This window comes from Emys orbicularis, chromosome 10 (genome assembly GCF_028017835.1).
Source record: "Emys orbicularis isolate rEmyOrb1 chromosome 10, rEmyOrb1.hap1, whole genome shotgun sequence".
NCBI lineage: Eukaryota > Metazoa > Chordata > Testudines > Emydidae > Emys > Emys orbicularis.
In genome coordinates, this window is record NC_088692.1 from 18,250,593 (window position 1) to 18,274,635 (window position 24,043).

At 41.0% G+C, this 24,043-nt stretch overlaps 1 protein-coding gene across 1 annotated transcript in view; it reads left to right on the forward strand.

Moving 5' to 3' along the window:
- SMG1 (SMG1 nonsense mediated mRNA decay associated PI3K related kinase) overlaps positions 1-24,043 on the forward strand; it is a 117,536-nt gene that overhangs the window by 79,981 nt on the left and 13,512 nt on the right. The window contains exons 30-49 of the mRNA XM_065412819.1: positions 1,230-1,478; positions 1,898-2,182; positions 2,931-3,075; positions 3,350-3,485; positions 3,877-4,107; positions 4,227-4,404; positions 5,237-5,398; positions 5,889-6,106; positions 8,799-8,953; positions 10,577-10,799; positions 14,517-14,763; positions 16,267-16,496; positions 17,175-17,423; positions 17,869-18,007; positions 18,091-18,200; positions 19,627-19,845; positions 20,529-20,719; positions 21,074-21,246; positions 21,474-21,753; positions 23,061-23,333. Coding sequence (XP_065268891.1) covers positions 1,230-1,478; positions 1,898-2,182; positions 2,931-3,075; positions 3,350-3,485; positions 3,877-4,107; positions 4,227-4,404; positions 5,237-5,398; positions 5,889-6,106; positions 8,799-8,953; positions 10,577-10,799; positions 14,517-14,763; positions 16,267-16,496; positions 17,175-17,423; positions 17,869-18,007; positions 18,091-18,200; positions 19,627-19,845; positions 20,529-20,719; positions 21,074-21,246; positions 21,474-21,753; positions 23,061-23,333 — 4,093 coding nt within the window. The remainder of the gene's footprint in view (positions 1-1,229; positions 1,479-1,897; positions 2,183-2,930; positions 3,076-3,349; positions 3,486-3,876; positions 4,108-4,226; positions 4,405-5,236; positions 5,399-5,888; positions 6,107-8,798; positions 8,954-10,576; positions 10,800-14,516; positions 14,764-16,266; positions 16,497-17,174; positions 17,424-17,868; positions 18,008-18,090; positions 18,201-19,626; positions 19,846-20,528; positions 20,720-21,073; positions 21,247-21,473; positions 21,754-23,060; positions 23,334-24,043) is intronic.

The window sequence follows — 24,043 nt, forward strand, 5'->3', positions numbered from 1 at the left end:
AATAATGAATTTGGACCATTGTCGAGAATCTAAAAACCCTTAAGTCATTCTTCTATCTTCAGAAAAGAAAACTCCCACTTAATGGTCATTTAAAAAAAAAAAAAAGTGCCTGGGAGAATAATGAAGGTTTAGTATGATCTGAAGCTCAGTACAAATGTGGGTTCTGGCAAACCAATTAGAAATATTTGAGCAGCTCTCATTTCTTTGAAGAGAAAGCAAGTAGTATACATAGACTTAAGCCAGCATACCAGTTTTTTAAAATACTTATTTAGGAAGTTTTCCCAGGTGCCAAATCCAAAAGAGGGCCATTTCTTTTGTTAGAATTTGATACAGAGAAAGCTTTTGGTAGAATAGAGTGGAACTTTCTGTCTATGTAGTCCTATCATATTGACTTTGACCCCCAATTCCTTAAATGGATAACTGCTCTTTATACTGGCCCAAAAGCAGCTGTGCCTTTTGGAGTTAAAGCTCCCCTGTTTAAATTACACAGGGGAGCTAGGCAAGGATATCCATTGTTTCCTTTACTTTTTACATTTCCATGGCCTTTATACAGAGGATAAAGAATAACAAATTTATCACAGTAAGAACGACAACACCTCAGAAAATAGCTTTATATGCTAATGATGTAATAGTATCTAACCTGAACATTTCCTTAAAATTAGTATCTAAAGAAATCCATGATGTCAGGAAAACATGAGGCTTGAAACAAATTATAGTGTTTTTGTGTGCAATTATAAATCTGTAATACTAGCTATAAATTTGCTAGACTTTGAGAAGTTATCCCTCCAGAAAACATTTGGGTTCAAATAGGCAACAAATTCTGTAAGATACTGGGGAATTAAAATCTCAAAACAGCCAAGAGCTATATGATTTAAATTTCAAACTATTATTTTAGCAGATGAAAAAACATTTGGGGTGCTGGGGGAAGTATGCAATTTCTTGGTTGGTAAGAATAGCCATGATCAAAATTAATATTGTTGCCCAGGATATCTATCTTGCTTCAAAATCTTTCTATAATCATTCCAGATAAAACTCTAGCAGGCATACAGCGAATATTAGAATTTATATGGACTAAGAAAAGACCAAGAGTGAGTGCAGTTTTTTTCCTCTGTTGGTAATTGCATTCTGTGTATGGCTGGCATGGTGAGGCAATCATCTACTATGTGTTCCAAATGCAATTATTGCTTTAAAACAAAGTTTTGTTAACAAAAATTTGCTTTCTTTTTCAGAACAAACTGTCTCTGTTAGAAGTCATCTAATGGAACTGGGTCTAACGGCAGCAAAATTTGCTAGAAAACGGGGGAATGTGGCCCTAGCCACACGATTGCTTGCTCAATGCAGTGAAGTTCAGCTGGGAAAAACCACTACTGCTCAAGATTTAGTTCAGCACTTCAAAAAATTGTCAGCACCAGGTCAAATAGATGAAAAATGGAGTCCTGAACTTGATATTGAGAAAACAAAATTGTTATACACAGCTGGTTAGTGTTTGATAACCTCACACAGATACTATGGCTTATGGTACTTCTTGCCAGGTTGTGTTTTCCAAAAAATCATAATGGTACAGTAAAGCTAGAAATTGCTTTCAGCCCAGTAACTAATGTCTGAGTTTTCTCTTCAGCTGTTTAGATTTGAAGGAGGAGAAACTCCCTTTATTACAAATTGCTGAGAGTATATAATTGTTTCTATATTATAAGTTTAACTCTTACAAATATTTGGCCCGGTAGTATAGACTTATAATACCCCAGTAACATTAGCAGATAGAAAAAGGCAGTCTCTCATTTCTGTTCATAATTTGTTAAAGCTGCATCTGAAATTTGTGGAATTTGAGATTACAGGGAAGTGCTTTGAATAAAACTAACATCTCTAGTAAAAATTTACTGTGTGTCTTGATATATAGGTCAGTCAACACACGCTATGGAAATGCTGAGTTCTTGTGCCATATCCTTCTGCAAATCTGCCAAAGCCGAATATGCAGTAGCTAAGTCTATTCTTACACTGGCTAAATGGATTCAAGCTGAATGGAAAGAGATTTCAGGACAACTAAAGCAAGTATACAGAGCACGACAGCAACAGAATCTCACTGGCCTTTCTACATTGTCTAAAAACGTATATACTTTGATTGACCTGCCGGCTGTTAATACAATAGAAGAGGAATATCCTAGGATTGAAAGTGAATCTACAGGTAAAAGTTCCTCCTTCTAGTTTATGCTTTGCCGGGCTATATGGTTACTCACATGTGATGGTTCCAATAAGGGGCGGAGCCAGTTGCACTGGTAAAGTTTAATGTGGTACAACTGCTTTGCTATTTAAAAAAAAAATGATTTTCAGACTTAGGGTAAGATTTTACATAACATTCATATTTCGGTGTTTTGTAGAATTTAAATACTAATGGGAAATACAGGAACTTGGAATGAATTCTCTAAGGGCAGCACTATGCTTTGTTATGCTTTTGTGATAACTTTAAACTCTCACTTAAGATCTAGCACCCAGACTGTGAATATAAAAGATCTATATTTAAATATTTTTAATAAAACTTATAACTGTGTTTAAAGTTTTTTTCCTCGAGGGGTAACTGATCTTCTTTCTAAACAACTTTTATTTCTCTTACAATTGTGATGTGTTTTGCAGTTAGTAAAGTTGTTTGTTTTTAGGAGACTTCTCCAAGTGTCACAATTAAATTTTTCTTTGTTTGAATCTGGACTTCCTATCTAATTTAGGCCTGTTCAGCACATGCTCTCTACCTGACTTGAATCTATATTCTCTTCTCTTTACCCTTCCTATATCTCCACTCTCTTTAAAGTGATATATAGAAGTCTCAGTCTCTGAAGCACAGTATTCTGGTATTTTGGAGATCTGGATTCTCATAAATGTGAATCAGATGTGTTTATTTTTGTGTGTAAACCTCTGTTGCTCTATTTCCACCACCACAGTAAATATTGGCGTTGGAGAACCTGACTTCATTTTGGGGCAGCTGTATCACCTGTCTTCAGTACAGGCACCTGAAGTAGCCAAGTCATGGGCAGCACTGGCTAGTTGGGCTTACAGATGGGGCCGGAAGGTAGTTGATAATGCCAGGTAAATCTATTATCCTTATTAAAAAAAATTTTTAATTTCACATTTGTTGAGTATATCTTAGCTCTCAATAAGTGTAATTCACCCCTGTGCGGTGCAGAGACAAAACAAGAGGGATGTGCCACTTGTGTTCTGTTTTGATTGCTGGCCCTCCGAATAGGGGTGAATTTCACCCTAAGATGAAGCCTTAAATATACAGTATTTAAAAAGGTAAGTAGCTCTTTAAATATTTACATTAATTGTGGTTTTGGGGTTGATGACTTATTAAATGTTACAGTCAGGGAGGTGTCCGTCTTCTGCCAAAAGAGAAATCTGAGGTTCAAAGCTTGCTTCCTGACAACATTGCAGAGGAAGACAGAGAGAAAATCTATGGCATTCTTGGACAGGCAGTATGTCGTCCAGCTGGAATTCAGGTAAGTGGAAACTTGCATTCTTGAAAAATGTTCCAATTCATTCAGTTTGCCACTTTAGCTTTCCTCCCTGATTGTGTAGCGGACTACAATATTTATATAATGCCTTAAATCAAACTTCTACCAAAAGAGCATTCTGCACAAAAAATGCAGAAATTCCCAAAGAAATAAGCTATGTTAGTGATTATACGTGTATGGCATTATGTCTGCTCTGGGAGATTATGGCTATGTTATGGAATGAGGCAACGGAAAACTGTGTGTGTACACATTTCAAATTCCTGGCTACCCTTTCCAGGATCAGCAATTAATATACATTGTGGAAAAGTTTTGTGGTCTTGTTCAAAACAATTATCTCATTCTTTCCTCTTAATATTCTTGCATAATCTGAGTTTAGGATGAAGACATGACCCTACAGATCACAGAAAATGAAGACAATGAAGAAGATGACATGGTGGATGTTATATGGCGTCAGTTGTTGACTAGTTGCCCCTGGCTTTCAGATCTTGATGAAAATGCAACAGAGGGGTTAATTAAAGTGTGGAGAAAAGTAGTAGACAGAATCTTCAGTCTCTATAAACTGTCCTGCAGTGCATATTTTACCTTCCTTAAACTCAATGCTGGTCAGGTATGCATTACTGTCTGCTGTGGTGATGAAAGCTAGTTCCTAAACATTTTTAAAGCTCAAGACCCATGACAAAAACAGTATGGTCAGTTGAGAGTGCTATTTCTTTGTATAATATGTAGGTTCCTCTTGATGAAGATGATCCCAGACTACTGTTAAGAAACACTTCTGAACAAAGTACTGATGATGTTATTGTGATGGCAACCTTGAGATTGTTGAGGTTACTTGTGAAACATGCTGGAGAACTTCGACAATATCTAGAGCAGGGACTAGAAACAACCCCTACTGCTCCATGGAGAGGTAAGATGGTTTTAGCTGAATTATTAAACTGAATTTTGACAAACTTTTTTGCTAAATATAAATAAACAGAAAACTTCTTATGAAACTTGTCTTTCCAAACCTTTGTCTTTCAACCCTTGTAAACTCTAATTATACACAATAGTTTGTCTCCCACCTAATAAGCAGATTATTGTGTACTCTTCATCTAACAAAACTTCACTTCTAAAAAGTTTTTGGTATTTCCCAAGACTTTTGCAAAGACTAACCTGTATTCAAATTTGAAAGACTATTTTAAGTTTCTTGTAGGAAGGTGAATGACCCCTTCCCAGCTGGGCCAGAGGGATGGACCATATATCCCTGAATTACAGTGGTAACTGCTGGACAGTGGCAGCCCTTCCAGGAATGGGTGAATTCCTACCCCTTCTTTCAAGTGCTAGGATTAGTCAGCAAGATGCAGTGACCTGACCATAAAAGAGTGATACTGAGTGGAAATGGGTCTCTTCTTATTCCACCTTCCACACTGTCACAAAATCACATTTGTTTTTGGAGCTTCTAGTGATGCAATCCGTAAAAACTATATGACTCTAACAGACCCAATGTGCAGGACTCAATTCCTAGTGCTCTATTGCAAGATTTATGTACTAAATATAATTGACTCCGCTCCTTGAATGGTGGGGGGGAAATAATCTAGTACCCATACAGTAAAAGGTAGAGATCTTGCTGTGGTTTAAATAACATGAGAATGTGACTGTTCAGTTTCTTGGTACAAAAATTACACACCACTGAAAACATCTTTCTGTGGCTTGAGTGTACAAAAATCAATGTAGCCCCTTTTCTGCTTCTTTTTATAAAGGTATTATTCCTCAGCTCTTCTCCCGCCTGAACCACCCTGAAGTATATGTTCGTCAAAGTATTTGCAATTTACTGTGTCGAGTAGCTCAAGATTCTCCTCATCTTATATTGTATCCTGCAATAGTGGGTACCATTTCACTTAGCAGTGAATCCCAGTCTTCAGGTATGGAAGGATTCTTTTTGTTGTCGTTGGGGTTATTACTGAATGCCAAATAGTTGATAAATGCAAAGTGAAATAATGTTCAGAAGGTCCATTTTAAACAATTTGCTGAGAAATACAGCAAGTCTATGTATGTGTGCTGCTAGCTAGACTGCAGTATGTTTGAACTTTTACTGTTTATCCAGTAAAATGCCATTACAGTAAAATTGTTCTGATTAGTTTCATCACTTCGGTAATATCTTTTGATAAAACACTCCTTAAGGCGTGAAGTATTATGGACTACACCTGTGAACTGTCTAAAATTCAAGTACCTTATATGGAGACCCCTTTGGCACACCATAATTTTTTCATTATGATTTCATATATTATATCTAAGCCTTTTATATGTCCATAAGTTTGTGCAGTACCTAGCATAATGGGGCCCAGATTCAAAATTTGGCCTTGGTATGCTAGTGCAATATGTATATTATTCAATACACTTTTTCTAATGTAGGGAACAAGTTGCCCTCTGCAATCCCTACTTTGCTAGGTAACATTCAAGGTGAAGAATTATTAGGTGGTGAATGTGAAGGAGGAAGTCCCCCGGCTTCTCAAGAAAGTAATAAGGATGAACCAAAAAATGGATTAAATGAAGACCAAGCAATGATGCAGGACTGCTACAGCAAAATTGTAGAAAAACTGTCTACTGCAAATCCAACCATGGTGTTGCAGGTAAAATAAATTGTTTTTTGTAATTTATTCAGGCTGACTTGTAACCAGACATACAGTTTGTGAAATTATGTATTCTTCTTTGAGTGCTTGCACGTGTCCATTCCAATGTAGGTGTGCATGCGCCCTGAGCACAGTTGCCAGAATTTTTTCCCTTAGTGGTATCTGTTGGGTCGGCTCCAGTGCCCCCTGGTGCCGCACGCTCATAGCGCTGGTATGAAGCCCTGCTGAGCCTGCATCCCTTTAGTTCCTTCTTACCACCCATGACGGATGCTGGAACTTCCCTCTTTGCTCAGGCAATCTCTTCCAGTGGTTTCCTTCTCCCTTTTCTTTGTGTGTATAGTTCTTGTAGTTTAGCTAGTTTGGTGGTGGTGGTGGTGGTGGTGGTGGTGGTGGTAGTAGTAGTAGTAGTACTTTTAGTAGTTAGTGTGTTTTGGATGCCTCTGTACTTAGTTGGAGAGGCTTGTCCGCTCGCCAGTGCCAGGGCATGCCTCTGTCACCGGACTTTAAGCCCTGCTCTTCCTGTGGCAAGTCAACTAATTGCATCTTCACCAGACCCGCTAAATCGCCACCACTGCATTAACTACATCAACGGGCAGGGTGGAGTGCTCTCTTCCTCCCTATGCCAGGAGGTAATCCGGCTGTGGGAGTTCTGCATTACACACTCAATCTACCTAGAAGCATCTTACCTGCCAGGTACACAGAACCAATTCGCAGATCACCTCAGCAAGTCCATCTCCACTCGCCACAAGTGGTCCCTTCATCCAGACATGGCAAGGGACATCTTCCAGAGGTGGGGGACTACCTTTATAGACCTGTTCGCTACCCGCGACAACAGGAAATGCCATCAGTTTTGCTCCCTGAGGGGCCACAGCCTTGTGTCTCTTATGGGTGCCTTCCTGTTGGCATGGACAACTTACCTGTATTACACTCCCCCGCGCGTCCCCCCCCCTTCCATTAATTCACAAGGCTCTGTCGAGGATCAAGCAGGACTGATCACGGGTCATCCTTATAGCCCTGGCATGGCTCAGATAGCACTGGTTCACCATCCTCTTAAGCCTTTCGGTGGAGCCCCCAATCCGGCTCCCACTGCACCTGGACTCGATCACCCAGGACCATGGTCAGCTGCTCCACCTGAACCTCAGTGCTCTTCATCTGACGGCCCGGGATCTTCATGGCTGAATCCTGAAGAGCAAGCTAGCTCGGAGCAGGTTCATAGAGTCCTACTAGGCAGTAGAAAATCTTCCACCATGGCAACTTACCTGGCAAAATGGAAACGATTCTCCATCTGGTCTTCCCAATGCAGGGTTCCACCTATACAGTCCTCATTGCAACTTATTTTGGAGTACCTTCTGCTCTTGAAACAAGAAATTGGCCATTTCATCTTTCTATCCTAAAGTTGACAACGGATTGGTCTTTTCACACAAAATGGTAATCCGTTTTCTCAAAGACCTGGAGAGGCTGTTTCCTCAGGTAAAGAAACCGATCTCTCGTTGGGACCTAAACCTTGTCCTGTCAAAGCTGACAGGCCCACCCTTCGAGCCGCTAGCAACAGGCTCGCTGTTGCACCTCTCCTGGAAAGTGGCCCTCACTTCAGCCAGAAGAGTTTCAGAAATCTGAGGCCTCACATTGGAACTCCTGTATATGATGTTCTTCAGAGAGAAAGTACAGCTGTGCCTGCATCCAAAGTTCCTCCCAAAATTGGTTTCACAATTCCATTGCAGCCAAGCAGTTTTTCTAACAGTATTCTACCCTAAGCTGCATGCAGATGGGGAAGAACAGCGTCTGCACTCCTTGGATATTAGATGGGCCCTGGCATTTTATATTCAAAGGACCAAAACGTTCCGCAGATCAACTGTTCATGGCGATAGCTGTGAGAATGAAGGGGCTCCCCATCTCTGCCCAGAGGATTTAGTCTTGGATTACTTCATGTATCGGCATGTTACGACTTTGCGGGAGTCCCTCCTCCACCTAACCTGACTGCTCACTCCACAAGATCTCAGGCCTCTTCAGCCGCTTTCCTAGCTCAAGTCCCTATTTAAGATATCTGCAGGGCAGCAACCTCGTCCTCGGTGCACACATTCTCAGCGCACTATGCCATTACCCAACAAGCCAGAGACTATGCCAACTTCGGCTGCGCAGTGTTGCAGTCAGTGTGTCCTTGAACTCTGAGCCCACCTCCTGTGCAACTGCTTGAGAGTCACCTACATTGGAATGGACATGTGCAAGCACTCGAAGAACCAATGTTTGCTAACTTTTCTATAACTCTTGTTCTTCGAGATGTGTTGCACATATCCATTCCAAGACCTGCCCGCCGTTCCCTCTCCTGAAGCGATCGGTAAGAAGAACCTGAAGGGGGGCGGGGACAGTGGGGACCCTTATACTGGTGCTATTAGCATGCAGCACCAGGGGGTGCAGGAGCCGATCCAATGGAAACAATTCCAGCAGATGTGCTCTGGGCACTCTCACACCTACATTGGAAAGGACATGTGCAATACATCTCTAAGAACAACAGTTACAGAAAGGTTAGTAACTGTTTTTTTTGGGTGGAGGGTTGTTAAAGTTTTCAGTGTAACTTTAATCTTACTGTAAGGATGTCATTCTTTCAAGACATTCAAGCTGCTATTAAATAGATGAACTAGAAAAAAAATTCTTGAACTTTAAAAATAAGGGCATTTTAATTTATTTTATACAGGTTCAGATGCTAGTAGCAGAGCTGCGCCGAGTTACAGTTCTTTGGGATGAACTTTGGTTGGGAGTGCTGTTGCAGCAGCACATGTATGTCCTCAGACGGATTCAACAACTGGAAGATGAAGTCAAGAGGGTTCAAAACAACAACACTCTACGGAAGTAGGTTTTCATGAATAACTCCTAAGTAAAAATTGGTGAGAAAAGACAGATTGTCACTGTGCACTAGAATTATTAAATTGACCAGTCATGCTTTTCCTATTAAATCTGTATCAGAGGTCAGGGTGTCACAGCTGGTACTTTGGTGCATTCCATTTGCACCACATAACGGGTGCAAGGGGGGCAAAATACACCAACACGTTCTTTGCTGTGGATTCCTTCAGTATGGAGCAGACACCTGTGGGCATAGAGCTACGGTATTCATATCCTACTCCTTCTTCCCTTCTCACAGCCCCAGTACAGGCTCATGTCAGCTGTGTAGAGGTTTGTCAGGGGCAGAGATGGGAGTGGCTTGTGTACACAATACTCCAGCTATTCACCTCTGGCGTACAGTGGCAGAGGGACAGTTAACAGCTCATGTTAGGCTTGTACAGGAAGCTTTAATCGATTTTCAGTTTTCAGCTTGTCTTTTTTCCATTCCTGGGTTTTCCTGGATAGCTGTGTGGAGGAGGGAAATGATGCCTTTTGAAGCACTTGTCTAGCCTCAGGCAGAATCAGATGAGCTTCAATCCTGCTCTCCCTGTAATTTACTGCAGTCTAGCATGGAAGCAGACAATAAAGAAGCCAAAATTATTACTGCTTCCTCATATGCAGCGCTGCATGCAGCTGCGCAGAGCCCTCCCTGCTCACCCCAGAGCAGCTCCTGTGACTGGAGAGGAAGAAGTGACAGGCTGTGCCTTTATTCCCCATAGTGATGGGGCTGATTCAGAGGCTTCCATTTAGAAAATTAGAAGCCAAAGCTCAGGGGACCATATTTTCAATATGTACCCATATACAAATTTTCATCTTAACATAGCCACCCTCAAAGGCCACAGTTAAAAGAACTGAGGACCAAAGATTGGATATCCCTGTCTTAACTGCTTTTAGTTTGTTGTCTCTTATTAATGTATGAGATCACCTTTATCATATATCTGTTTGATTCTAAGTTCTTCACTGGTAGGCAAGATTGAAGGTGGCAAAATATACTCAAATTTAACTATTAACAATTCTGTAATTCAGTCTTTTCAATTCTAAGACATTTTATTTGGTATAATTTTGTACCCAATACTAATGTATCCATTTTTGAAATGTTAGATATAAGTATTTCTGGTACTACTGATCTGTCTCCTGTCCTGAAACATCAACCATTGACAAGTTCCCAGTGTGTATTGCCTCCTCTTCTGAAAGGCATCACAAATGGTTTGTGTTGCAGTGTTTTTTTTATGAAGAAGACAGGAGCTTAAAACAATTATGGTGGTTGTTCTTTGACAATTATTTCTACATTTATAATATAATATAGAAATGCTGTTAAGTGTTTTGGGCATACATAAGTAGCTTTTTTTTTCTTCCTGGTATTAACGTCTGGTTGGCTCACTTGTGGGTTTTTAAATATTGCTTGCTGGTGTTAAAATACCTATTTTCTTCTATTTTATATTTATCCTGAAAGATTGGTATCTTAATTTCAGTCTTTCTGTTTAACTGGGTAACAGTCAGTGTGATGTATCCTATAATAAATATGCCTTTTGTTTTAAAATACTTCATTTTTAAAGCTGATCTAGAATTATTTTTTCTCTCCTTCCTACATAGAGAGGAAAAGATAGCAATCATGCGTGAAAAGCATACAGCTCTAATGAAGCCCATTGTATTTGCTTTGGAACATGTACAAAGCATCACTGCAGCTCCTGCAGAAACTCCTCATGAAAAATGGTTTCAGGACAACTATGGAGATGCAATTGAAAATGCTTTGGAAAAACTTAAGAACCCTTCTAATCCTGCTAAACCTGGAAGCAGCTGGATCCCGTTTAAAGAGGTACTGTATCTTCAACATGCTAATAAAGAAAATTATATATACAATCTGATTACTACTTCTGCTACATATGATTAAACTGATTTCTTACTTATTAGTGGAATGACTAATGTACCTGTTAGTTTCTTCCTCTGTTTCATGAGTTTGAATGTCACATTATTTTAGGGCTAGATCATACCTGGTTGAATCTGGGAAGATTAATAAGAACAGATTTTGTGTCGTCATTGCACAGGCAAATATTTTTGTCTCAAGAGGGGAAGCTAACATTGGGAACTTGTTTAAAATCATAATAGGGCCAAATTAGGGCAATGGTGCTCAAATTATAGTTTGCAGAATGACATGCTCAGGAACCAGGCAGAGGTGCGTTAGGACAAAGGAAATATCTTCTCATGGATTAAGTAGACTGCAGACTGAAGCAATGTGAGAGCTACCACTGCATCAATAAGCATCTGTCCTCCAGTATCCTCCGACTATAGGTTGGCTTCATCCCTTGCAATTTGGGTAATGTTCCATATGCACATTTTTTTTATGCCCTCTCCAAGCCTTATAGGAGCTCTGCGATCACCAAATCCTAGTATTTTGCCTCTGCCACAAATACAGCTTATATCTTTACCCTCTCCATTACTAACCTTCCAGCCATTGGTAGTACTTTCCTTTTTTAACCTCCTACCTTCTAGTCTGTGGGATCCTGGAAAATGATAGGAGCAAGCAGCTATTCCTTTCCTGTTTTTTCCCATCCTATCTCTTCAAACTTCTCCCCATCTCCCTCCCCATGAGCCTAGTCCGCTCAGACTCTGCTACCGAACACATTCCCTCCCTTGGAAGTCCAGCAGTGCTCCAGTCAGTTTTAACAGCAGTTCTCAACTTCTCCAGTTCTCTTTACATGACCTGCTTTCTAGCACCTGACACCCTTTCTTAAAAATCTCACAATTCTTGCAGTCTCTCCTAGTTCCTCCAGGTACTGGCTTTGTCATCTCAAGTACTGGAAGACTTGGGCTGCTAGATCAAGGGAAGAAATACAGCTCTCTTCTGAAGGTTTCTTTGGTGTGACTTTGGGGTTATGAAGTAATGAGACTTTTATAATCCTTCCACCAGTGCATTTGGCTGATATTTTTCTACTGGTTGAAGCCTGCGTTTGGAGCTTCAACAAGTTCCATGAACTACCATCCTGGAGTTGTTTTAGATGGTTTCATTAAAGGTCTCAACCCCAGCACTGTGTAGAGACAGTCTTCAATGTTGGCAGCTCTGGACCTGGCAGAACATCTTGGTCACCTACTGTAATATGGGGCCTTTATCTGTTAGCTGTCCCTTGTGGCAGGATGGGGAGCTACACCACCTGACTCCATCCCCCTTATGCCACTGAGTTCCAGCTCAGGGCCCTTGTTTGGAACATCCAGAACCAATCCTTCTTAGTCCCTTGCTGCTCCCTGCTGCCTCCTACCTTTTTCCTCTATAGGCTTGCCCTGCTTCTCCCTTTTTGGAGCGTTGGCTTCTCACCAGTTTCCTGGGATCCTCTCTGCAGTTCTGGCTCTCTGGCAGCTGCCTTTTCCCTCAGGAGTTCCCCCTCTAACTGAAACAACAAGGAATCTGGTGGCACCTTAAAGACTAACAGATTTTATTTGGGCATAAGCTTTCGTGGGTAAAAACCTCACTTCTTCAGATGCATAGAGTGAAAGTTACAGATGCAGGCATTATATACTGACACATGGAGAGCAGGGAGTTACTTCGCAAGTGGAGAACCAGTGTTGACAGGGCCAATTCAATCAGGGTGGATGTAGTCCACTCCCAATAATAATTTATTCTTTTCCCTCCGCAAAAGAATAAATGGACACAAATCGGACATCAGGAATGGTAACATACAAAAGCCAGTAAGTGAACACTTCATTCTCCCTGGTCATTCTATTACAGATTTAAAAGTCACTATCATTGAACAAACAAACTTCAGAAACAGACTTCAAAGAGAAACAGCGGAACTAAAATTCATTTGCAAATTTAACACCATTAATCTGGGCTTGAATAGGGACTGGGAGTGGCTGGCTCATTACAGAAGCAGCTTTTCCTCTCCTGGAATTGACACCTCCTCATCTATTATTGGGAGTGGACTACATCCACCCTGATTGAATTGGCCCTGTCAACACTGGTTCTCCACTTGCGAAGTAACTCCCTGCTCTCCATGTGTCAGTATATAATGCCTGCATCTGTAACTTTCACTCTATGCATCTGAAGAAGTGAGGTTTTTACCTACGAAAGCTTATGCCCAAATAAATCTGTTAGTCTTTAAGGTGCCACCAGACTCCTTGTTGTTTTTGTAGATACAGACTAACACGGCTACCCCCGATACTTGACACCCTCTAACTGAGGTACATTTTATCATGTCCAGGTGCTAAACTGTCAAATTAACTGCCTCCCAGTTACTCCATGAGTTAACTTCTCCTAGGTGAACCTGAGCTGTCTCATTCCCCCTTGTGGAGCCTCTCAGAGGTAGGCTGTGCCCCTGACTCCTTCAGGGGGCTAACTACGCTCTGACACCTACATATCTCTCACTTCATACCTGCTAAGTCTTAGGATATGTCTTGTGACTCTTTTTTGGTCATCTCCTATCCTGTTTTATTGCTGATGCTTTAGAAGGTTGTAGCAACAAAAATACTCTTACAGGCTGGAAAAGGGAACTGAAACCTGGTCTATACTAAGATCTTACATTGGTGTAGCTATGTCTCTCATGGGTGTGAAAAGTTTAGAGACATAGGCCAAGTCTATACTACAGACCTATTACGGTATAACTACGTCGCTCAGGGGTATGAAAAATCCATATGCCTGAGCAACATAGGTCAGAATAACTATCCCCATGTGTAGACAGCGCTGTGTCGACAGGAGAGCTTCTGTTGACATAGCTACCATCTCTCGGGGAGGTAGATTAACTGCGCTGATGAAAGAAGCTCTCAGGTCAGTGTAGTAGCATCTTCACTAAAGCACTGCAGCAGTGCCACTATAGTGCTGTACGTGAAGGCAAGCACATAGCTATACCAACCTAACCCCCTCAGTGTAGACAGCACGAGGTCAGTGGAAGAATTCTTCCAATCTGCCGCCTCTCAGAGAGGTGGATTTACATATACTGGCAGGAGAATCCCTCCCGTGAGTGTAGGTAGTGTCTATACTGAATCGTGGCAGAGTTTTAAGAGTAGACATGCCTAAAGAGAGAGAGGTTGTAAATGACGTTGTCCAACTGTTAAATGGCCAGAGCCAACCTGGTAATTGAACTGGATTGGTAAATGGATGCTATTTAATATGTAAATTGGTTTTCTTGAAGTTAGCCTTTTCTGCAAAACAGAAGTGAGGAAATGTGCAGATTTCTTGGTAGCAAGTAACTCTCTAGTGCCCTGCTTTGCCCTTTTTTCTGTTCCCAAGACAGACCTAGTACCAGATCTTAAAAAATACAGGAACCTAGCCCCTTTTAAGAGCGTTCCCTTACTGTAAATACAGTTCTCTAAGCCAAAACCTTTTCTTTTGTTAATTAAAAATGGTGAAAATGTTACTGTCTTTGATATGGTTTTGTCACCAATAATTATAAATATAGATTAGTACATCAATAAAATGGAAGAATACATGGCTTAAGAAAGCAATTCCTTCCTTCCCCCCCAAAAGTAGAAGATCTATTTGTTTTTGTAAATGTTTACCACTACATCAGCTTGAACTTCAGCTTTTTAACAATTTCTTTAAAAGGTTATGCTAAGTTTGCAACAAAGAGCACAGAAACGTGCCAGTTACCTCTTACGCCTTGAAGAAATTAGTCCTTGGTTGGCTGCCACGATGAACACTGAAATAGCACTCCCCGGAGAAGTGTCCGCTAGAGACACAGTCACGATTCAAAGCGTGGGGAGCACTATCACAATTCTGCCTACTAAAACCAAACCCAAAAAACTCCTTTTCCTGGGTTCAGATGGGAAGAACTACCCATACCTTTTCAAAGGTAAGACCTGGAAATTTCCTCAGGATTGTGTGTGTATGGGGGGGGTTGCTAAAATATTGGGCAGATGCATGTTTTATATGTATATTATTCAGGCTTACACTCACTTTAAGTTAGAGAGTAGCACCTCTAAAGTTGGAAAGACGTATTGTGAACATTGAGTGTGGATTGTGATAGTCAGCCTGGCCAAAAAACCTTTCAGGCAGCCCTTAAAATTATACCTGAACAGTGGATGAGAGACATTGTAGGTGTCCATATGTATTAGTGTTGATCATCCATCGGCTTTTCTTTCCACAAATGCTGTAAAATTCTTTGACTCACATAAGCTGCAGAAGAAGAGGCCTGTGGGTCCTAGGGTTACCATACGTCCGGTTTTTCCCGGACATGTCCGGCTTTTTGGTAATCAAACCCCCGTCCGGGGGGAATTACCAAAAAAGCCGAACATGTCCGGGAAAAATACCGCCGGCCGGGCACTTCCCCTCCCGCGGCTGCTCTGCTCCTCCCCTGACTCTTCGGCTCTGTTTAAGAGCCGAGCTGCCCGAGCGCTCCGGCTTCGGGCAGCCCCCTTGCCTCCGGACCCCAGCCGCCGGCCGGGCACTTCCCCTCCCGGGCTCCAGCTGCTCTGCTCTGGCAGCGCAGGGTCCGGAGGCAAGGGGGCTGCCCGAAGCCGGTAGCGCTCGGGCAGCTTGGCTCTTAAACAGAGCCAAAGAGTCAGTGGAGGAGCACAGCAGCCGGAGCCCGGGAGGGGAAGTGCCCGGCCGGGGGCACAGGGTCCGGAGGCATGGGGGCTGCCCGAAGCCCGAGCGCTACCGGCTTCACGGTTTGCCGGGCAGCCTCCAGACCCTGCGCCCCCGGCTGGGCGCTTCCCCTCCCGGGCTCCAGCTGCGCTGGGGAAGCGCCGGCCAGGGGCGCAGGGTCTGGGGGCTGCCTGGCAAACCGTGAACCCGGTAGCACTCGGGCAGCCCTTTTCGCGTGGCTGGGAGGGAGGAGGGGGAGTTAGGGCGGGGACTTTGGGGAAGGGGTGGGGCCAGGGCCCCATGGAGTGTCCTCTTCTTTTTTTTATTTTTTGAGTATGGTAACCCTAGTGGGTCCGTGTGGTTGTTGCAACAGAAAACAGTTCCAGCTGCAGCCTGTTTTGATCTTCCTTATCAGCTGAACTCTCTCACAAAACTCATGCAGTAGCCGGAAGAGAGAGCGTCAGCCTGAGGCTTCACACATTCCTGTGAACGGTAGGGAAGTGCTCTGCAGAGCTGGCACTCCACTTGCATGCTTCTCCCATGGAGTTAGAACAGCAGCCCAAGCCCAAGGACTGTTCCATTAGCAAATACCCCATTGCTTAGGAACCCACTCTGGGCCTGGATAGATATGTAGCTGTTTTAAGTCTAAAATGAAATGTGCACTTCAGAAATGCTATTTTGGGGGATTCATTTAAGGGGAAAGAGCTTTTATAGTTTGTTGTAGAAGCTAAATTTTAAACAGAATACTTTCTTAAATTTTATAATACAGGTTTAGAAGATTTACATCTAGATGAGAGAATCATGCAGTTTTTATCAATTGTGAACACCATGTTTGCTACAATTAATCGTCAAGAGACACCACGGTTTCATGCTAGGCACTATTCTGTGACACCACTGGGAACGAGATCAGGCCTAATTCAGTGGGTGGATGGAGCCACTCCTTTATTTGGCCTTTACAAGCGGTGGCAGCAGCGAGAAGCTGCTTTACAAGCACAAAAGGTAACTAATGTATTTTAAACTAATTAGCACCTCTCAGAAGTGGAATATTTCATAAGTTGCTTTAAAACCTAAAGCAAATATTACAATATTTTTCATGATTTTTATCTGTACATGCATTCATGCTGAGTAGATCTGTATGTTCATCTCTCATGGGGTTTGATCAGATATCAGGCAAAACTGTATAGTCAAATTTTGTCTTTTAGAGAGAGGAACATTTCTTAGGTATATCTTTAATTCTTGTGTGATACTTCAAGGGGAGGAGCATTTTTGTATGGCTAAAGTTAAAGTTACTCTAAACCATTTCAGTTTCTTTTCCGATTCTTAACTCCTTTTGTCACTTTACCTTCTGTAGCTTTAGAATGGGATTTTCAAAAGTGCTAAATGTTGTCCTAACCCTGCTGCTACTGAATTCAGTTGTAAAAGTCCCATGGACTTCAGTAGAAGTTGAGGTAGGATAGTGCTGAGTGCTTTGAAAATCACTGTCCTAAATTAAAAAACAAAAACAAAAAAAACCCTCCTGAATTTGAAATAGTTAGTCCAGGCGCTGCAAGTCATAATCCGGAGAGAGGATTATTTAGATTCCAATTTTTTTTAGTCTGAACTGACTTCAGGATAACTTCGTAACTCAGTATTGTAGTTAGAATAAATAAGAGAGCTTTATAATGCAATTTCTTGTAGGCTCAGGATTCTTACCAGACCCCTCAAAATCCTGGAATAGTACCTAGACCCAGTGAACTTTACTACAGTAAAATTGGACCTGCATTGAAGGCAGTTGGGCTTAGTCTAGATGTATCTCGTCGTGACTGGCCTTTGAACGTAATGAAGGCTGTTCTAGAGGAGCTTATGGAAGCAACTCCACCAAATCTTCTAGCTAAAGAACTTTGGTCATCATGTGCTACACCTGATGAGTGGTGGAGAGTTACACAGGTAAGCTATAACATATATTATTTTCCTTTTTAAAACCATATTTTTGGCTTGGGGGAGGGGCAGCAGATGCTTGGGATGCTTATAGCAATGGCACTCTTGTAGGGACAGGTGAGCTAGTACTATTGAATCATCACTTAGCAGAAGTGTGTGCTTTAATATGGATAGTTGGAAGAAGGGAGAGCGAGAGATTGGGCGTAAAAGCAGAAAAAATGGTGCCCTAGAAAGAAGTGGAAAACCTGATTACCTGTATCTTAATTAGCCTATTAATTGAAGTTCTTAAAAAAATGAGTGCTCTGTTGGTAGATGTCCTGAGACAATCAGTAAAGGAGAACTTGCAACTGACTGCTGTGAATTATCCTAAAAAGAATAATAATAATAAAATAATTAAGTGATTTTTTTTAAGATTCCTAAAACCAAAAACATGATTCTGAAATTTTCTTTAAAGTCATACGCGAGATCCACTGCAGTTATGTCCATGGTTGGCTATATAATTGGTCTTGGAGACAGACATCTGGATAATGTTCTTATCGACATGACTACAGGAGAAGTTGTACATATAGATTACAATGTTTGTTTTGAAAAAGGTAAAAAAAAAATTTTTTGTTTTGTACATGTTCAAATATAACCTTTTTCTTAATAATTAAAAATCTGAATCTTTCTCTTGAAGGAAAAAGCCTTAGAGTACCAGAAAAAGTTCCGTTCCGGATGACACACAATATTGAAACAGCACTTGGAGTAACAGGAGTAGAAGGGGTTTTCAGGCTTTCTTGTGAACAGGTAGGCTGTGACACTTCTAGAAGTGTGGGGAACTCTCATCTGTTGTTTGTTTTGGAAATGCTTCCCTTCTCCTTACTGCCTTTTCAAAGTCTTATTCTATTCTTATTCTTTAAATGTTGTTTGATATGGAGGAAATAAGAGTATTATTTTGGGGACATTTTATATTTTGGGGGGGGGGGGGGGGAAAGCGTGCAAGTATATAAAATTTAGCTCCAGATGTTGGCATGATCACAATGATCCATTGTTTGGCAGGTTTAACTGACTTCTAAAAATTAGGCTCTCCAGATCAGAAATATAAAGTATTATGTTTAGAATACTATGTTTAAAATTTGAGATAAATGCAATGTAAGAAGCGCATAGCCCATCATACCTGCTAAAATTAGAAATAAGGCACACCTTTAACCATGAGTGTGATTAACTATTGGAACAGACTACCAAGGGAAGTGGTGGATTCTCCATCTCTTGATGTCCTCAAATCAAGACTTGGATGCCTTTCTAGAAGATATGCTTTGACCAAACACAGGTTTTTGAGCACAGTACTGGAGTAACTGTGTGAAATGTACTGGCCTGTGATATACAGGAGGTCAGACTAGATGATCTGATTATATCTTCTGGCCTTAAGCTCTATGAAGCTATTATGTCTTATGGGGATATAAAAGATGGTTAGAGAATTTAATACCTGAAAAGTTTTTGTATTCTAATAGTAAATTGAGGGGGTGTTTCTGGAGAATTTGTGGTGATGTGACAAAGAAGGCATTAAGTTTCACTGAAATCGTAACTTACTACTGAGCATGTTCAGAGACTTCTTTCAGCCGCTAAGAACCTTTTTCTTTATTACTGCATACCAAACAAATGAAGTAGCCCTCCAGGAAGACTATATGTATGTCAAACTTACATTTCAGACTTCAGCTTTTTTTTGGTGTACTGTTGTGTTTTTTGGTTTTTTTTTTTTTAAAGTGGTGAGATTTTTATTTATTTATATATATGTTACACAAGGGGGAAGTGGGAATTTTTTTACTCAACCATAATTCTAATGACTGAAGGGATTTTGCTTAGTTGTCATTATCTTTCCTCTTCTTTCGCTACTACTTTTCTTCTCTCTGTCTTGCCACCTCTGCACCCTTTATGCACAAATAAGAAAAGAAAAATCAGCTTTGGGCAGAGACAAATATAGGAAAATTCAGCCCCAAAGTAAATCTTTTCAAAGAGTTAGGAGCTTGTGAAGAAAGGTTAGAATGCAAACTCTGGTGCAGCTGTAACTCAAGAAAGCGCTATTTGAACTTGCAGCTATAGTTCAGTATATCCACCTTCAGGAAAGTTATGGATTGCTTTATTTAGCTATTCAAATATTAATGTCTATATTGTATTTAAAAACTGTCCTATTTTATGAGGATAGCTTAACCTGACTAAATTTATTAAAATGCAGGTTCTACATATTATGCGACGTGGGAGAGAGACTTTGCTTACGTTGCTTGAGGCTTTCGTTTATGATCCTCTTGTGGACTGGACAGCAGGAGGGGAAGCAGGATTTGCTGGGGCTGTGTATGGTGGTGGTGGCCAGCAGGCTGAAAACAAACAGAGCAAAAGAGAGATGGAAAGAGACATCACTCGTAGCCTCTTCTCTTCAAGAGTAGCTGAGATAAAGGTGAAGTAGTCACTACAGTAAAATGTCACATTATACTATCAGATAAAACATTTTTAAAATGCTAGACATGTCATGAATAGAAATTCTTCACATTTGAAAGTAGTTTTTGCATGTTAGAAAATAGTATTTGCTAAGAGCATAACACTTACAGCTTTTATTGAGCTAATTCAGGCCCAGATTTAGGAAAGTAGCACTGTTTAGGGAGGACACTTAAGAACACAATTAACTTTTAAGAACATGAAGGTTAAGTATGTGCTAAAGTAATTTCCTGCATTGTGCCACAGGGTTGAAATCTGAAGCCCAGGGCCGGCTCCAGGCAGCAGCTTAACAAGCAGGTGCTTGGGGCGGCCAAGGGAGAGGGGCGGCACCTGCGGCAATTCGGGGGCGGCAGGTCCCTCACTCCCTCTAGGAGCGAAGGGCCTGCCGCTGAACTGCCGCCGCCAATCGCGGCTTTTTTTTTTTTTTGCTTGGGGCGGCAGAAATGCTGGAGCCGGCCCTGCTGAAGCCTAGAGACATAGATCGATATTTTGATCAATCTTAAAAGCTTAAAACCTGTGAGAGTTGAGGAAACCTGTACCCATGGATTACAGCTGAGCAGCAGCACAGAAATGAAGCACTCCCTCCTCTATCCATTTGAATAAGTAGCACATCTATTGTTCTAATTTCTATATCTTGATTTATAGGTAAACTGGTTTAAGAACAGAGATGAAATGCTGGTTGTGCTTCCTAAGCTGGACAGTAGTTTAGAAGAGTATCTAAGCTTGCAAGAACAGTTGACGGACATTGAAAAATTGCAAGGCAAATTACTAGAAGAGACTGAATTTCTAGAAGGAGCAGAAGAAGCGGATCACCCATCTCATACATTGCAGCACAGGTATAGAAATACCTGTGCTTCTACAGTGCTTTTATTTGAGGATCTTAAAACTTTGTTTAATATTGCACTGTTAGCACATTGCAGCTTTTTATGAATTAGATGCTGTATGCACATTGGTTAATTTTATAATGGTTACTTCGGACCAGAGATTGACAGCAGTGAGAAACTTCTTCTCACAGTTCAAATACAATTTACAGAAGTGTTTAATATAGTCGTTTTAAACTTTTTATAATGTGTAATCTGTGAAAATTATAAAATAGATTTTCAGATCAATTGAGTTAGTACGGCTTTGATCAGTGTAATTAAATATTTCTCATAGGGCGGTTAATAGATTCTGTGACTTCTATAACTCAGGTATTCTGAACACACCCAGCTGCAATCACAGCAAAGAGCTGTTCAGGAAGCAATCCAAGTGAAGCTGAATGAATTTGAGCAGTGGATAACACATTACCAAGCTGCCTTTAATAATTTAGAGGCAACGCAACTTGCAAGTCTTCTTCAAGAAATTAGCACCCAAATGGACCTTGGTATGAAATAAATAGTATTGTATCCTTCTCTTGGTATTTTTATCCATGAAAAAGTAATTGAACTAGTATTTAAAACCAAATGTTTTCTTAACAAATGACTTTAAAGTATGTGTGTAATACTCTGGTTTTATACATATAAAGATGTGATTTTAAATTATGGTCATATTACATATGTGATCACCAATAGTTACAGGAAAATAGTTAAAATTTAATCTCTTTCTTGAAAGGTCCCCCAAGTTATGTACCAGCAACAGCCTTTCTGCAGAATGCTGGCCAGGCACATTTGATCAGTCAGTGTGAACAGCTAGAGGGAGAGGTTGGTGCTCTTCTTCAGCAGAGGCGGTCTGTTTTACGTGGCTGTCTTGAACAGTTGCATAACTATGCAACAGTAGCTCTTCAGTATCCCAAAGCTGTGTTTCAGAAACACCGAATTGAGCAGTGGAAGACGTGGATGGAAGAACTCATCTGTAACATGACAATAGAACGTTGTCAGGATCTCTACGGGAAGTAAGTTGACAGCACAATGGATTTCCCTAGTAATTTAATCCTTGCTACTTTCAAGATACTTTTATTTTAAGCAGGAAATGTAAAACACTAAAGTTTTGTTTTATGTTAAAATGCCATAGTCTTTCCAAGGAGTGTTTCCTTTTAAGGTGCTATTGCAGCGTTTTAAAAAGAAAATAGAGAACATCTTTTAAAGTGTGGTCTCACAGCTTCATCCATGTAGTGACAAAACAGAACTATAAATATTGTTGCTTTATTTTGTGATTAATGGCTGTGCACAGCTCTAGGAAAGTGATTTTCATGGCTTAAAACAAAACAAAACCCTACACCACACCAAGCGGAGTTTTGGTCATGAAAAAGAAGTGCCAGAGACTCCATGAGGTCCAATAGGGATTTTGGTATTGTTCTCAAATACTACAACGATGGGCGGTAGAAAAACACTAACGCACAGTGAACTGATATTTTAGCATGGTTAGTGGTTTTTAACGTTAATTGTACTTCTGAAATTAGGAGACTCCTGGCTTGTTGTCCACCAATTGATCCTGAGAATAGATTTTAGTGTTAATGCTGGATTATAATCAAAAGGCAAGAAAGGTAGGAAGTCCATTGACTTACATCAGTGCTGTTCTAAATTTATTGCCAACTCATTCCCTAAAGAATGTTGAAAGGTGACATTAAAGAAGGAAGACTTTTTTTCCTTTTGAGTTAAAATAAGCATTGAGTATATTGATCTAGCCAAATGTATCTACAGTATTAGAGATGTTCTGGAAACAAAGGATCGAATTCTGGCTAATGAAGGGGAAGTGAACTTAAACTCTCCACCTCAATAAAAGGAGATGTATTCAAAACAAAAGCAGTGTTAATTTGCATTTGTATCCTGGCTTAGATCAACTCTCATGATTTTTTTGTGTGCCAGGGGAAATTTGGATGGACATCATGACTTGGGCCAGGCACTTGTGTATCAGCAGACTAAAACTGGTTGGAAAGAACTAAAATTTTCAGAAAGGGGTGGGGAAGGGGAATCCTGTGAATGTTTTGCCATCATTTTTTTGACCAAGAGACATGATCTGCACAGGAGCTATCCATGCACTATTGTACTCCATGTCAGGAGCCATTGAATGAGTTATCAGTCCATGATTTGACAGAAGAGCCAAAGTAGGGTGGCCATCCTCCACTTTGTTCACATCTAGAATTTGGCCCAAAATATTTGATGATTCGTGTTTAAATATGGAGTACTCTTCCTAGGGAATGGAATGCAGCTTGTTAAAGCTTCAGAAAGGAGAACTTGTCATTTTGCTGTCATTTTACAGGTATGAAATGCAGTATGCTCCTCAGCCACCTCCAACTGTGTGTCAATTCATAACTGCTACAGAAATGACTCTTCAAAGATATGCAGCAGATATAAACAGCAGACTAATCAGACAGGTGGAACGTTTGAAACAAGAAGCAGTCACTGTGCCAGTTTGTGAGGAACAGTTGAAAGAAATTGAACGTTGTATTAAGGTTTTCCTACATGAAAATGGAGAGGAGGGGTCATTGAGCCTAGCAAGTGTTATTATATCTGCTCTTTGCACCCTTACAAGGTGAGCAGTCTGTTATAAAATATACTATAGGTAGTTGATCTCATGGTCCCTGGATAGGGTGCCCCCTATGAGACCCTTTTCCAGCCCCCTTAGTGTACCCTTTCAAGTTCCAGGCCTGTGCCTCTACTTCTTTTTGTGGTCGGGTCTTGTGATCCAACCACTGTCTCTGGGTTACAGCCCCCTGGCTACCAACTGTGACTAATTCAGGAGAGCCAGCTGGGGTTGGATACTGCAAGGTTTCCCTTTTGGGAGCCTGTGACTGTGTGTGTGTGATGCAGTGATGCAGAAACAGCTGATTAAAAAAGAGCATGATTTATTTTCCCCAGCGATACCCAGTACTTAGAGAAGTGGATTTAAAATAAGAAACCTACATGCATATTTCCTTCCCTAAGCGTTTAACCTCTTTATCCATGGCTCAGGTGAGTCTGGCTTATTCCCCATCTCTGAGTTGGGTGAAAAGTCTGTCCAGCTTGCAGCTTTTCCCCCCAGTCCCTGAATGTCAGTCACTGTCAGCCTTTTCACTGTCACATCCTGACCAGCCTCTCTGACCACTTCCCCTACTTTCCTGCCAGAAACACCTTTTAAACTGGTCAGGATTTTCTGATCTTTCAGGTTCTCCTTTGATCCCCGTTTAACTTTGGAAGAGTAAAACATCCTAGCCTGGATGGATCCAGCTAGGTGGTCCTTCCCCACACCACCACACTTGATGG